At 48.2% G+C, this 14,104-nt stretch overlaps 1 protein-coding gene across 1 annotated transcript in view; it reads left to right on the plus strand.

Annotated features, from left to right (window-relative positions):
• The window catches only part of LOC132320859 (ATPase family AAA domain-containing protein 2-like), a 47,651-nt gene extending 42,938 nt beyond the window's left edge, over positions 1–4,713 (plus strand). The window contains exons 13-19 of the mRNA XM_059834483.1: positions 1,195–1,327; positions 1,474–1,670; positions 2,934–3,093; positions 3,453–3,575; positions 3,672–3,821; positions 4,390–4,455; positions 4,604–4,713. Of these exons, the coding sequence (XP_059690466.1) occupies positions 1,195–1,327; positions 1,474–1,670; positions 2,934–3,093; positions 3,453–3,575; positions 3,672–3,821; positions 4,390–4,455; positions 4,604–4,713 (939 nt within the window). The remainder of the gene's footprint in view (positions 1–1,194; positions 1,328–1,473; positions 1,671–2,933; positions 3,094–3,452; positions 3,576–3,671; positions 3,822–4,389; positions 4,456–4,603) is intronic.
• Positions 4,714–14,104: the final 9,391 nt, after the last annotated feature.

Below are 14,104 nucleotides of genomic sequence, written 5' to 3' on the forward strand. Positions count from 1 at the left end.
GTGCACTCTTAAGCAAATTCATACTGTTATTACTCAGGCACCCTAACCAGGTCTCTTAAAATTTGCTTAGACAAAACAATGCTTGAAAGCATTTGCCTAAAGTGTTTTCTGAGTAAAGAGATTGACTTTGACCCAACTTTTTCCCCCTTCGCACACACTCATGCTCATTAGACAGACATAAACATTTACTTCAGACAATAATTCCAGTGACTTCAAGATTGTTAGGTACGTACTTAGTCAAGAATATACGGTGCTTGAAATGTACATGGGAAAAAGATACTTTTACTGAAAAGTGAAAGATAGTTTTACAGAGAAAGTACGATGGTCACACTCTTAATGATGGAATGTAATTTCAAATTTAAATTCTTTATTAAAAATTTCAATTTCTTTCTTCATATCGGTGAAAGCTTTACAAATCAGAAAGCTAAGTTCCAACTTCTGTTTAAGTAACTTGGAAATCTATTTTTAGTTGTATTTCTTAACCAAATTCAGTAAGAGTATGTGCTTAGCTTTCTAGGTATCTGAGAGTGTGCATTAAAGGAAGGTGTTCAAAATGTGAATATGCTGCTCTGGTTATTTTGTCTCATTTACTGGGGGGAGAGAGGGAGTTGCCTAGATGTGTTTATCATCAAATGCTTTGAAAGGGCTTAACTTTCTACAGAAATTCTTCTACGGTTAATAAATTCTTTCTAAAATAAGTATTGAAATTCCTTCCATACTTTCTGGTAGTAGAGATTGAAAAATGGAGTAAAACTTGGAAGTGTGCAGCTTTAGACACCTCATTTAAATTAATTTAAAAAAAACCCACAGCACCTTACCAAAAAAGCCCACACTTGTCTCCTGAATCCTGCCTGTTCCTTCGATAGCTGCCATAAAGATTCAAACTAAAGGACAGCAAGGCAGGTAAATACAAAATAAGCAGTCTAGGAGGTGCTGAATGTCAGCACTTTATCAGTGTATCATAGGGTCCCTTCATTGAGCTTTAACTCTAGAGGTGTTCCTTAGAGAAGATACTTTAATTTGCCATGCTAACCTATGAAAATCCAGCCTTTTAAGGCCAAGAAGATACCTTTTCACAGTTTGTCTTATCAAGTTGATTATTCAGTTTAATTTGGAAAGGCACTCATCTTTTTGGAACAGAACATGAATTTGTGTGACCTTACTTCTGAAATATCTTTTCTCCTCGTGCTTTAGATAAAAGAATTGTTTATTAATGATGATGAAGTGTTCAAAATCCAGTTGCCTAATGAGGAAGAAAGAAGAACATTTTTTGAGGACTTAATTGTAAATCAAACTGCTAAACCTCCTGCATCAAAAACTAAGACAGGTGAGGATATTCTACATAGAAAACTTTGCTAACTGTAAGTTAACAGCTCTACAGCATTTGCTTTGGTGGTAATTTTCTATCAATAATTTTTCATAGGCTTGTATTTGAGTATCGTAAATTGACTAAAAGTTTCTGATTCTTTTAAGCTTGGCAGACATTGGAAGTACTGCCTGTAGCACCACCGCCTAAGCCTCCACAGCTGACAGAGGAAGAAATAAGACAGCTGGAGGAGCAGGAGGAGGATATATTGCATGAACTTAGGATTTTCTTAAGGGATGTGACTCGTAGACTTGCCGGTGACAGACGTTTCAGAGCATTTACAAAGCCTGTCGACCCAGAGGAGGTAAATTAGTGTTGATCTGTAATACCATTTTATCTGCGTGTATTCATAATTTCTGCGTGTTTATATTTCTCAGAGTTTGTGTGCTCTTTATAGGAAGGTTTGTCTTTGTTTTTAGGACCGTACTATTCTGATTTTTCAAGAAGCAGGAAGTTTGCTTTTACTTTTGCTGACTCCTTGAGGCCCTCAAATGTCTGTTATTTGAGTTTCACTGAAAGCCCCAGGTTCCTTCTGCAATGCCTTCAGAACTTTAGAATATTTCAGTTGGAAGGGACCTATAACGACCATCTAGACCGACTGCCAGTTAGACCAACTGCCAACACAGTTCACTCATGAAAAGGCTTTGACATGTAGGCATGTTACAGCACTGAAAAGCAGAGAGATCTCTTTCTTTATAATTATAAACAGTATCTACAGGACTGTTTTAATAAAGCCTAAAGCTCTTTAATTGACTGTCAGTAGTTTCTGTGAGAACAGGAGTAAGAACAGCAGTTTTTAAAATAAATTCTAAGATTCTATTCTCTGTTTCGTCTGGGGCTCCTCCGTATAAGATCAACCATAAGGGCTGTGTGGTTTCTTCTTCCTCCCATACGCTTCTGTCTTTTTTTTTTCTCATGTAATGTATTGAATAAGTCTAAGCCAGGGGCATATACTTCGAAGTCAGCTGTCGTTTTAATAGAGCTTTGCATTTCAGCAAAGTCCTGTTCCCCTAAACATCCACTGACTTGTCTTTCCCTTTACTTCTAGTTTCTGAGATGTAAATAACCTAAACAAACCTAGATGTCCTCATCTCTACTAGTCATTAGGCTCCTTTTATGGTCTGAGTAAAGAAATCGGCACCTCTCGGTCCAGTTATCTCATGCAAAAGTAGATGCCTAGGACAGATACTTCAAAGGTGCATTCCTGCACCTTTTTCTTCCCGCCAACAACAAAGAGAATCTCGGGTGACTCTACTGAGAAAGCTTTCTTTGCTGTGATTTTCTGAAGCAAAGTGAAATGAATCCCACCCTGGGTGTCTGCTCCCTTCTCTGCCCCACACGTGCTTCTGACCTCCCTGCTCCTTGTTTTTCCCTCTTCTGGTCTGTCTCTTCAAAGCCAGTTGAAATAGCCCTTCTATTTTCAAGCAACTAACTGGTTAATTTCCATATCTTTGGATGTGTCATAAATATTTGGGGTTTTGAAGAAGTCCTTTATTTTACGTTATTAAAATAATTAATGTTGGTAGATACTGTGCTAAATCTCTGAACACGCATATTTCATTTGTAGGTACCTGATTATGACACAGTCATTAAACAGCCCATGGACCTTTCGGCAGTTCTCTCGAAGATTGACTTGCACCAGTACCTAACTGCAGGAGATTTTCTAAAAGACATCGATCTAATCTGCAGCAATGCTTTACAGTACAACCCAGATAAAGACCCTGGAGGTAAGAATGTGTTTTGATCCCTAATTTGGAAAAATTAAAAATGTATAAATTGATAAACGTCGTCTGTGGACAGTAGACTTGGGATTAGATCATTTTAAACATCCACAGAGAGCATTTCTTGCCAGGTTGTAAATGTTGGAGCATTAAACTACTTGGACAAGAAATTGTGATAGAAGTGTTGATCAGTAACTAGTGCTTTTGCTTTAATGATTAACTTTTATGTTGTTATGCTGAAAATATTCACTGAGATAACCCTTCAGAACCTATCTATGAAAAGAGCAAAATCTTTCGATAAGTAATCAAAACAAAGGATTTCATCGGCTGGTAGAAAAGACTCAGTTCTGACTGTAAAATTTCAGATCGTCTCATTAGGCACAGAGCTTGTGCTTTGAGAGATACTGCATATGCCATCGTGAGAGAGGAAATGGATGAAGATTTTGAACAACGCTGTGAAGAAATTCAAGAATCTCGCAAGAAAAGAGGTATGGTTTTTGACGCTAATGATTTTAAGACTTGTCTCGGTATTTGTAACCAACAATGCAAGACACAATTCTTTGCTATCTGTTCTTTGTTGCAAGGTTGTAGCTCTTCAAAGTATGCTCCGCCTTACTACCGTGTAATGCCAAAGCAGAACTATGTTCCTGGCTGTGAGAAAACAGACCCAAAGTGTAACGAAAAGATGAAGATGCCAGCAGCGCCTGTAGATTCCAGTACACCGTGCTCTGAAGGCAAGTTGCATTTTATTCAGACTTTCCTGGAGAAGGTGCTAAAGTCACTGATACCTTCTCTGGTTTTGTGACATAACAGGTTTCTGTGATGCCTGGTTCTTCGTGCCAGACGCGTTCAGTGTTTTTAATTTGCTTCAAAACGTGAGATAAATCCAGAGGTCATTCATTCGATAGAGTTATGAAGTTCAAGTACATTGGATGGTTTACATTGTAAGACACTGGACTTGATGACCCAACTGATGTTTAACGGCTCCTAAATTGCTCTCTCTTGAAGTCAAAAATGTTGTACATGGCAGTTTCTGAATACTCAACTAGCTTTTAGTTATGAGAAACAGTATTTTTCCCTTCCCTGCCCTCAAATGCTAAAATCTATGCCACCTCTTAGTGTGATTTCCAGCTGAAGGGGGAAAGGGCAGAAAAATAGGGGAGCAATAATAATAGATATGTAAAGGAAAGACAATTATTTCCTCACTTTTCCTGTGAAAAGGACATGAAAGAACAAAGGGACTTGGGTCTCTTTCGGCTAAAACGCATGACATGGGGTGAACTTTCCTGGTCTCCATAACAGGACTAGGAATTTTGCCATTGACTTCACCCATGCGCTTTGTGCAGTACTCCGTCGATACAAAGAACGGTGGGTTTTTCTGGAAGGCAAAAATGCTAAGTTTGTTTTAAACAAGGTTAACAGAAAGCGTGTGAGGTGTAAGTCTTCACAGGCAAATTTTTCTCCAGCAAATATTCCCTTAAAATTGTCTCTTTAACTCTGCCCAACATGTGTTTAGCTTCTGAAGTTTACAGCTTTATAACCGATTTGAAGAAGGGCTCGTCTCCAAATGCTTTTCTGTTCATCTATATTAGTTCACGTAGTAAGACAGTAAGCAACTTCACCTAATAACTTTGCTTTCTGGTAATACTTCCTATCTAAAGTAAGAATTTTCTGCTCATAAAATCTTGAAGCTGATGGTTTTGTGAGTGAAATTCTGTAGCTGACTTTTTAAAATCTAATAGCAAATTGACCTCATTAATTTGCAACTCTTTCTCTAGACATATGTAGGGAGACAGACAATGTTACCTGAGCTCCTTTGATAATTTTCCTTGTAAGTCAAGTAAGATGAGGATGCTGGATTTTGAAGGAAGAACTGTTTTGGTAAGGTTTTGGCTTACTTCTTCTGATATCTCTTTGTAGAGATGTCAAAAAGGAAACGCAGAAAGAACAAAGCGTCTTCAAGTATCGCAGCAAAGAGGAGGAAATTTTAGTTCAATAAAGAGAATAAAGTTCCAGAAGACCAAAATGAAGTAGAGAGTGCGGAAGAGTCTCCAGAAGAACATGTTTCTAACATGGATTGCACGGAAGTTGAGTCCACACAGGATTCTTCTATGGAAGAAAATGGAAGCGTACTTCAAGAACGACAGAAAAATGGGAATGAAAATAAATCTGGGTCAGAAAACGAAAGAGAGAGGGTTCTCCTTGTGGCTAAATCTGCTTCTGAAAAGAAGAGTGTCATGCTTTCTGAACATTCAGACCTAAGAGAGGACAGTGAAATGCCAGATTCCCAAATAGCAGCAAGTTCTGAAGACGGAGATTCAAATGGTAAGTGAAAGGTCAAACAGGTCCTTTAGCTCCTTTTTCTTCCTGAGGAGGATTACACTATTTATTAGGAGGGGGGAGGGAGGGGAGGGGGGGGGGGGGAGAAGGGGAGGGGAGGGGAGAGGAAATATTTCCAGTCAGAAGGGACCTACAATGATCATCTAGTCCAACTGCCCAACCAGTCGAGGGCTGACCCAAAGTTAAAGCATGTGGAGGGCACTGTCCAAATGTCTTTTTTTGGGGCACTGACAGGCAGGGGGCATCGACTACTGCTCTAAGAAGGACTGTTCCAGTGTTTGACCACCCAGGAAATGGTGGGCATAGCCCCAGGAAAAGGGGGAGAAAGCAGCCCGGGTGGGGATAGCAACGCCACCTGCACTGTGAGAAACACCAAGACTTTTTTGGCAATTTTCAAGCCTTTATTTTCTTTTACTGCCTGATAATTAGACTTAGAGGGCTGGCAGCCCTTGAGGGCCGGCACATGCCCCAGCTGCTGGCCCACCCCGGTTTCGGCAGTGCCTGGGGCATTCTTCTAGTGCTGCCGGCGGGGTGGCCTCTTCTTGGCTAGAGAGGAAGCCTCGGGGCTGCCGGCCCTCCTCTTCGGGGGTCGCCGTGGCCCCCCAGGGGAGTGGTCCCTGCCCCGGCTGGGAGTAGATGGATGTGCCATGGCCTCCTCGGGATCCTCCGGGGGCTCTTCTTGCTCCCCAGGAATAGGAACGGGGGCAGAGGGAGGGCTGCCAGGACCCCCACGAAGGGCAGCTGCTGAGGTGCTGGGGAGGTCGTCCACGTTGGTTCCCTCGGAGCTGCTGGAGGGGGCCGGGACAGGTGTGGGAGACCCTCCTCGGGAGGCAGCGGGGCTGGGGGCAGCCACGGGGCTGCCCTCCCGCTCCCCGGCAGCATGGCCATCCTCCAGACCCAGCAGACGGTGGGCTTCCCCACTGCACCATCGCACAGCAACATTAATAAGTTGGTGCACAAATGTTGCCGCACGGCTTTGGAGGGAGGCCCCCAGCAGCTGGACCAGTAGGTCTTCATCCAGCCCAAAGAGGACCAGGAGGGGCATGACAAGGTCCTCCACGATGGCCGCCAGCGAACGCCGGTTCCCAAAGATCCGTCCCAGCTCCTGACGCACCCAGGTCAGAAGGGGCTGGAGGAGAGCTGGGTGGTCCCGGAAAAGGGATGCCCAGGTGTTGGGCTGGAGGCCACCCAGAGAAGCCCTGGACACCATCCCCACAGGCTGTGGTCGTGTCGCTGCAGGGCTGTGGGCAGCTGGAAGGCCAGGAACTCCTCCTGCCTGGTGGCTGACGACGGATGAAGCCACAGGTGGGACAACATGCTCCTCAAAGTTGTCGTCTGCCCGCACCGAGTGCACGATGGAGAGGATCCTCCTCTTGCAGAGGGGGCACTCGGGCTTGCTCTCAGCCCACCGCAGGATGCACCCGTAACAGAATTGGTGGAGGCATGGCATCACATAGGCGGCATTGTCCCAGCTGTCCAGGCATATTGGACAGCAGTTCTCCAGCTCCGTGGCCATGCTCTCTATGTGCTGCGGTGGGCTGGGGGGAGCTGGCGATGTCAAGAGGCTCCCTCGCACCGGTGCTGCAGCAGCGGGTGTCACACTAGAAAAGGAAGAGAGGCCACGGTCATTGGGTGGCCTGGCGAGGGGTGGAAGAAATGCCCAGGTCCCTCAAGAAGGAAACCCTCCCAGCTCCCCAGGGTGAGGTGTCCCCGCACAGCTCACCTCTGCTGCTGTGAGGGTGCCTCCTGGGTGCCCCGGCTGCCTGAAGCTGGCAGGGCCGGGAAAATCCTTTGACGGCTCTGGGGTTGGACACGGAGAGCTGCAACAAACAACTCCCTGAGCACGACACCAGCACCAAAGGCCTCGCTTAACACTCCAAACCTCGCGAACTCGCTCAGCTGGAGTGCTGGCACGAGCTGGCTGGGTGCGACTCGGCGCCCAGATATAAGCAGTGGGGGACGCCTGGTCACAATCCATCGCTTGGGAATATCACAGTCCGTCACTAGGTGACATCACAGTCTGTCTCTCGGGGACGTCTCAGTCCATCCCTTGGTGACAACAGAACCCATCGGTTGCCAAAAAATCTTCCTTTATTTTTTTTTTTTCTTTCTAGTGTGAAGAGTTTTGCATACACTTAAATTTATAGCATACAATTAAGAACTGTGTACATTAATACTAGATCATCTTGTTTTATGCATTCTGCACAAAAACGCACTGCAATTGACAGGTATTAAAATGTGACACAATTTGTACATTTTTAAATTTTGTTACGTACAAGTATTTTTACAATTCAACATTAATTAAAGAAATACAAATAAAATATTTCAGTACAAAAAGATTTGTGTTGTTCATACACTGAACGTATTTAAAGATGTTCTATACCAGAAGTATTTTACAATGCATTTGAAGGAATTACAGCGTTTTAAAGAACTCTTTCACTTGTAAAACTGTGTCAAAATGGAAGTGGCATTCACGTCAGTCCACCATGGTGGAGAGAAAGCAGCAGTTTCCTTAGATGGTGATTTCCATTTTGTTTGAGACGTGTGAAAGCTGAATGGAGTTGTGGGTTTTACCAGGATGGGAGCATAAGGATGACTTCCTCAGTTCTCTCCACGGGAGTCTCAAAGGGTCAAAAAAAGGAAGGGATGAACAAGAGCACTTTTCATCTCTGCAGCAGAAGTTGCAGGACGTGCGAGAAGGATTAGGCCTCATCTTGTGAAAGGGTAAAGCGATGTCCTGGACCCTCAGCTGTGCAGATGCTCAGTGAAGGTTCAGATCCTGCTGTGCCCATCTTTCTCGTAAAAGGTCTGAAAAGCAATCAGATTTTCAGAGTGTGTGGTGACTTACAGCTGAAACAAAGTTGTGTGCAACTCTGTGTGAGGAAGTTATCATAAAAACAGTCAAACTAATCAGACAAATGGTTCAGCGTGTACAAATTTCTGTATGAGCGCATCTTACTCATCTTATTTTTGAACCCTCTTCTGCTTGTAGGTCTGCAAAATGCCTTACCTAGTGGCGAGTGTGCAAGTCAGTTTTGCCATTAAGGGAGGAATACTTCACTAAGGTGAGCACTGAAGGTACTAGAAGTGAGTCAGTGAGAGCTGCCAGGGGAGAATACCTAGGAAAGGGCATAAGACAGAGGCAAGCAAATGGTGGTACTTTTGCAGCATGCTCACCCAGCAGTTTGCAGCTCAGAGACTTCCTGAATGTGTCTTTGTGTGTGAAAGCTCTCCAATGGGCTTTTCTTTTGGGGGCTTGGATTCCTTGGTTTTGAACGTTTCAAAAGCTTAGTATGCACAAAACTGAGCAGCAAGAAGTTCCATTGCTTAATTACACCAAGAACCACCGCCTGCTTACTTTCAGGCATCCATCTGCTGCTTGCATTTCATGGCACCTTTCTTTTCATTACGCTATTATCCTAATATACACCGGTACATTGCGTGTTGCTCTTATTCAGGCTACCCATATCTCTCGCTTTGATGGGGGTCACTGTATTTGCCACTCAGAAATTATGAAGGTTCCCCAATGAACAACCGCTGTAGAAGGTTCACCCAGTTGCCAAGCCGCATCTTTTGTCCCTTTATTCTTTCTTCAGATCTCTTTTCTTTCCTTGCAAGTGCAGCTACCTCTAGACCAAATTTAATCCGAAGAGGGCAGTATTTCATGGATTTTGACAAATAGTTTCCCAACTTCTAGTACTCTGAAAAGTGCGTGGTACAGCTTGTGGGGCCCTCAGAACATTCTCTGATGAGGGTTTACTTTTCAGCTCTGCATACTGCCTAGCTTCCAGAGCATGTTTTACAAGTAATGAACACATTCCTGCTTAAGCTAATTAAAAATAACAACTTCAACCACAATACCTCACATTCAAAAAGATAGTATCCTGGAGGATTTTTACGAGATCCTGGGGGAACTTTACAATGTTACAGGGCATCGTGAGAAACAAGGGCTAAAAGTAAGAAAGAAAAATGTAGAGAAAATACTTTGTAACAACTGCACCCGGTACTTAGACATATTAGAGATAAAGACTGTCTGCACTGACTCTCTGTGATAAAGATTGTCTTCACTGACTCTCTGCTAACTAGCAATAATGATTAGCACAAGGACGAATAGTAGAAATATAGAAAAGACTGCCAAAATAGTGCCCTAGAGTTAACCTGTCTCATTATATTCTCATTCTAATGCTAAGGAACACACCTCCCAGCTAGAAAAGCCCCAACCCAATTTAGCCCCCTACTCTCTGAGCATGTGTGGTGAATTAAAAGAGAACTGTAACTTTCAGATGAAGTAAGAAAAGTATTAACCAAGAGTTAATTAAGGGGTAGAACCAGGAGGCGTAACTAACTTTGTTAACTGTTTTAAATACCTGTCATGATTTTAACCCGGTGTGCATGTTAGGAGGAGAAATCCCCCATGCACCCGGCGCCGCAATAAACCAATGTCAGCTTTATAACTGTGTGAGTTGTGAAGTTTGTTTCCGCGTGTCACCTGCCAGGACAGACTGGGCCCTGTCCCAGTCTGAACTGGATTCCCGGGCCCCCTCCCAGGACAGACTGTGATCATTCCCAGTCCAAACTGGATCCCATGGCCCCCTCCCAGGACAGACTGGGATCATTCCCAGTCCAAACTGGATGCCCTGCCCCACCCCCCCCCGGGACAGAATGGGATCATTCCCAGTCGAAACTGGATCTCCTGGCCCCCTCCCAGGACAGACTGGGATCATTCCCAGTCCAAAATGGATGCCCTGGCCCCGTCCCAGTACACATTGTGATCGTTCCCAGTCCAAACTGGATCCTCTGGCCCCCTCCCAGGACAGACTGGGATCATTCCAAGTCCAAATTGGATCCCCTGACCAATTTCCAAGGACAGACTGGTCCCTCTCCCAGTCCAAAGAGGATCCCCTGGCACCCTGCCAGTACCGAGTGGGAACATTCCCAGTCCAAACTGGATCCCCTGGCCCCCTCCCTGTCCATACCGGGATCATTCCCAGTCCAAAGTGCATACACTGGCTTCTTCCCAGTATGGACAAGAATCATTCCCAGTCCAAAATGGATCTCCTGGCCCCCTCCCAGCACAGACTGCGATAATTCCCAGTCCAAACTGGATCCCCTGGCCCCCTCCCAGTACAGAGTAGGCCTTGTCCCAGTCCAAATTGGATCCCCTGGCCCCCTCCCAGTCCAGACCGGGATCATTCCCAGTCCAAACTGCATCCCCTGGCCCCCTCCCCGTACAGACTTGGCCCTGTCCCAGACCAAAATGGATCCCCTGGCCCCCTCCCAGGACAGACTGGGATCATTCCCAGTCCAAACTGGATGCCCTGTCCCTCTCCCAGGACAGACTGGGATCATTCCCAGTTCAAACTGGATCTCCTGGCCCCCTCCCAGGACAGACTGGGCCCTGTCCCAGTCCAAACTGAATCCCCTGGCCCCCACTGAGGACAGACACGGATCAATCCCATTCCAAAATGGATCCCCTAGCCCCCTCCCAGGACAGACTGTGACCTGTCCCAGTCCAAACTGGAGCCCCTGGTCCACTCCCAGTAGAGACTGCAATCATTCCCAGTTCCAACTGGAGCCCCTGGCCGCTCCCATTACAGAATGGGCCCTGTCCCAGTCCAAATTGGATCCCCTGGCCCCCTCCCAAGACAGACTGTGATCATTCCCAGTCCAAACTGGATCCCCTGGCCCACTCCCAGGACAGACTGGGCCCTGTCCTAGTCCAAACTGGATCCCCAGGCCCCCTCCCAGGACAGACTGGGATCACTCCCATTCAAAACTGGATCCCCTGGCCCCATCCCAGTCCAGACCGGGATCATTCCCAGTCCAAACTGGATCCCCTGGCCCCCTCCCAAGACAGACTGGGACCAGTCCCAGTCCAAACTGGAGACTCTGGTCCCCTCCCAGTACAGACTGCAATTATTCCCAGTTCCAACGGGATCCCCAGGCCCCCTCCCAGGACAGATTGGGATAATTCCCACACCAAACTGTTTCCCCTGGCCACCTCCCCGGAAAGACTGGGCCCTGTCCCAGTCCAAACTCGATCCACTGGCCCCCTCCCCGTACAGACTTGGCCCTTTCCCAGTCCAAACTGGATACCCTGGCACCCTCCCAGTACAGACTGCAATCATTCCAGGTTCCAACTGGAGCCCCTGGCCCCATCCCAGGACAGAATGGGCCCTGTCCCTGTCCAAACTGGATCCCCTGGCCCCCTCCAAGGACAGACTGGGACCTGTCCCAGTCCAAACTGGAGCCCCTGGTCCACTCCCAGTAAAGACTGCAATCATTCCCAGTTCCAACGGAGCCCCTGGCCGCTCCCAGTACAAATAGGCCCTGTCGCAATCCAAACTGGATCCTCTAGCCCCCTCCCAGGATAGATTGGGATCATTCCCAGTCCAAACTGGATCCCCTAGCCCACTCCCAGGACAGACTGGGCCGTGTCCCAGTCCAAACTGGATCCCCTGGCCCCTCCCATTACAGAGTCGGCCTTGTCCCACTCCAAACTGGATCCCCTGGCCCCCTCCTAGGACACACTGGGCTCTATCCCACTCAAAACTGGATCCCATGACCGCCTCCCAGGACAGACTGGGATCATTCCTACTCCAAACTGAATCCCATTGCCCCCTCCCAGGACACACTGGGCCCTGTCCCAATCCCAACTGGATCCCCAGGCAACTTCCCAGTACAGAGTGGGATCATTCCCAGTCCAAACTGGATCCAATGGCCCCCTCCCAGTCCAGACCGGGATCATACCCAGTCCAAAGTGCATACCCTGGCTTCCTCCCAGTATGGACTAGAATCATTCCCAGTCCAAAATGGATCCCCTGGCCCCCTCCCAGTACAGATTGGGCCCTGCCCCATTCCAGATTGGAACCACTGGCCCCCTCCCAGGACAGACTGGGATCATTCCCAGTCCAAACTGGATGCGCTGGCCCTCTCCCAGGACAGATTGGAATCATTCCCAGTCCCAGCTGGATCACCTGGCCCCCTCACTGGACAGAGTGGGCCCTGTCCCAGTCCAAACTGGATCCCCTGGTCCCCACCGAGGACAGATTGGGATCATTCCCAGTCCAAACTGGATCCCCTGGCCCCATCCCAGGACAGACTGGGATCATTCCCAGTCCAAAGTGGATCCACTGGCCCCCTCCCAGGACAGACTGGGATCATTCCCAGTCCAAACTGGATCCCCTGGCTCCATCCCAGGACAGACCAGGATAATTCCCAGTCCAAACTGGATGCCCTGGCCCCCTCCCAGGACAGACTGCAATCATTCCCAGTTCCAGCTGGAGCCCCTGGCCCCCTCCCAGTAGTGTGGGATCGTTCGAAGTCCAAACTGGATCCAATGGCCCCGTCCCACTCCAGAACGGGATCATTCCCAGTCCAAAGTGCATACCCTGGCTTCCTCCCAGTATGGACAAGAATCATTCCAGTCCAAAATGGTTCCCCTGGCCCCTTCCAGGACAGACTGGGCCCTGTCCCAGTCCAAACTGGATCCCCTGGCCCACTCCCAGGACAAACTGGGATCGTTCCCAGTCCCAACTGGATCCCCTGCCCCCTCCCAGGACACAATGGGCCCTGTCCCAGTGCAAACTGGATCCCATGGCCGCCTCCCAGAACAGACTGGGACCATTCCCGCTCCAAACTGAATCCCATTACCCCCTCCCAGGACAGACTGGGCCCTATCCCATTCCAAACAGGATCCCGTGGCACCCTCCCAGTACAGAGTGGGATCATTCCCAGTCCAAACTGGATCCAATAGCCCCCTCCCAGTCCAGACCGGGATCATTCCCAGTCCAAAGTGCATACCCTGGCTTCCTCCCAGTATGGACTAGAATAATTCCCAGTCCAAACTTAGTCCCCTGGCCCCCTCCCAGCACAGACTGGGCCCTGTCCCAGTCCAAACTGGATCTCCTGGCCCCCTCCCAGGACAGACTGGGATCATTCCCCGTCCAAACTGGATCCCCTGGCCCCCTCCCAGGACAGACTGGGATCATTCCCCGTCCAAACTGGATCCCCTGGCCCCCTCCCAGGACAGACTGGGATCATTCCCAGTCCAAACTGGATCTCCTGGCCCCCTCCCAGGACAGACTGGGATCATTCCCAGTCCAAACTGGATGCCCTGGCCCCCTCCTAGGACACACTGGGACCTGTCCCACTCCAAACTGGATCCCACGGCCCCCTCCCAGGACAGACTGGGCCCTGTCCCACTCCAAACTGGATCCCTTGGCCCCCACCCTGGACAGACTTGTCCCTGTCCCAGTCCAAACTGGATCCCCTGGCCTCCTCCGAGGGCAGACTGGGCCCTGTCCCAGTCCAAACTGGATCCCCTGGCCCCTGCCAGTACAGAGTGGGCCCTGTCCCAGTCCAAACTGGATCCCCTGGCCCCATCCCAGGACAGACCGGGATCATTCCCAGTCCAAACTGGATGCCCTGGCCCCTTCCTAGGACACACTGGGCTCTATCCCACTCCGAACTGTATCCCATGGCCGCCTCCAAAGACCGACTGGGATCATTCCCACTTCAAACTGAATCCCCTCGCCCCCTCCCAGGACAGACTGGGCCCTGTCCCAGTCCAAACTGGATACCAAGGCACACTCCCAGTACAGACTGAGATCATTCCCAGTCCAAACTGGATCTAATATCCACCTCCCAGTCCTGACTGGGATCATTCCAGTCCAAA

This window comes from Gavia stellata, unplaced genomic scaffold (genome assembly GCF_030936135.1).
Source record: "Gavia stellata isolate bGavSte3 unplaced genomic scaffold, bGavSte3.hap2 HAP2_SCAFFOLD_34, whole genome shotgun sequence".
Taxonomy (NCBI): Eukaryota; Metazoa; Chordata; class Aves; order Gaviiformes; family Gaviidae; genus Gavia; species Gavia stellata.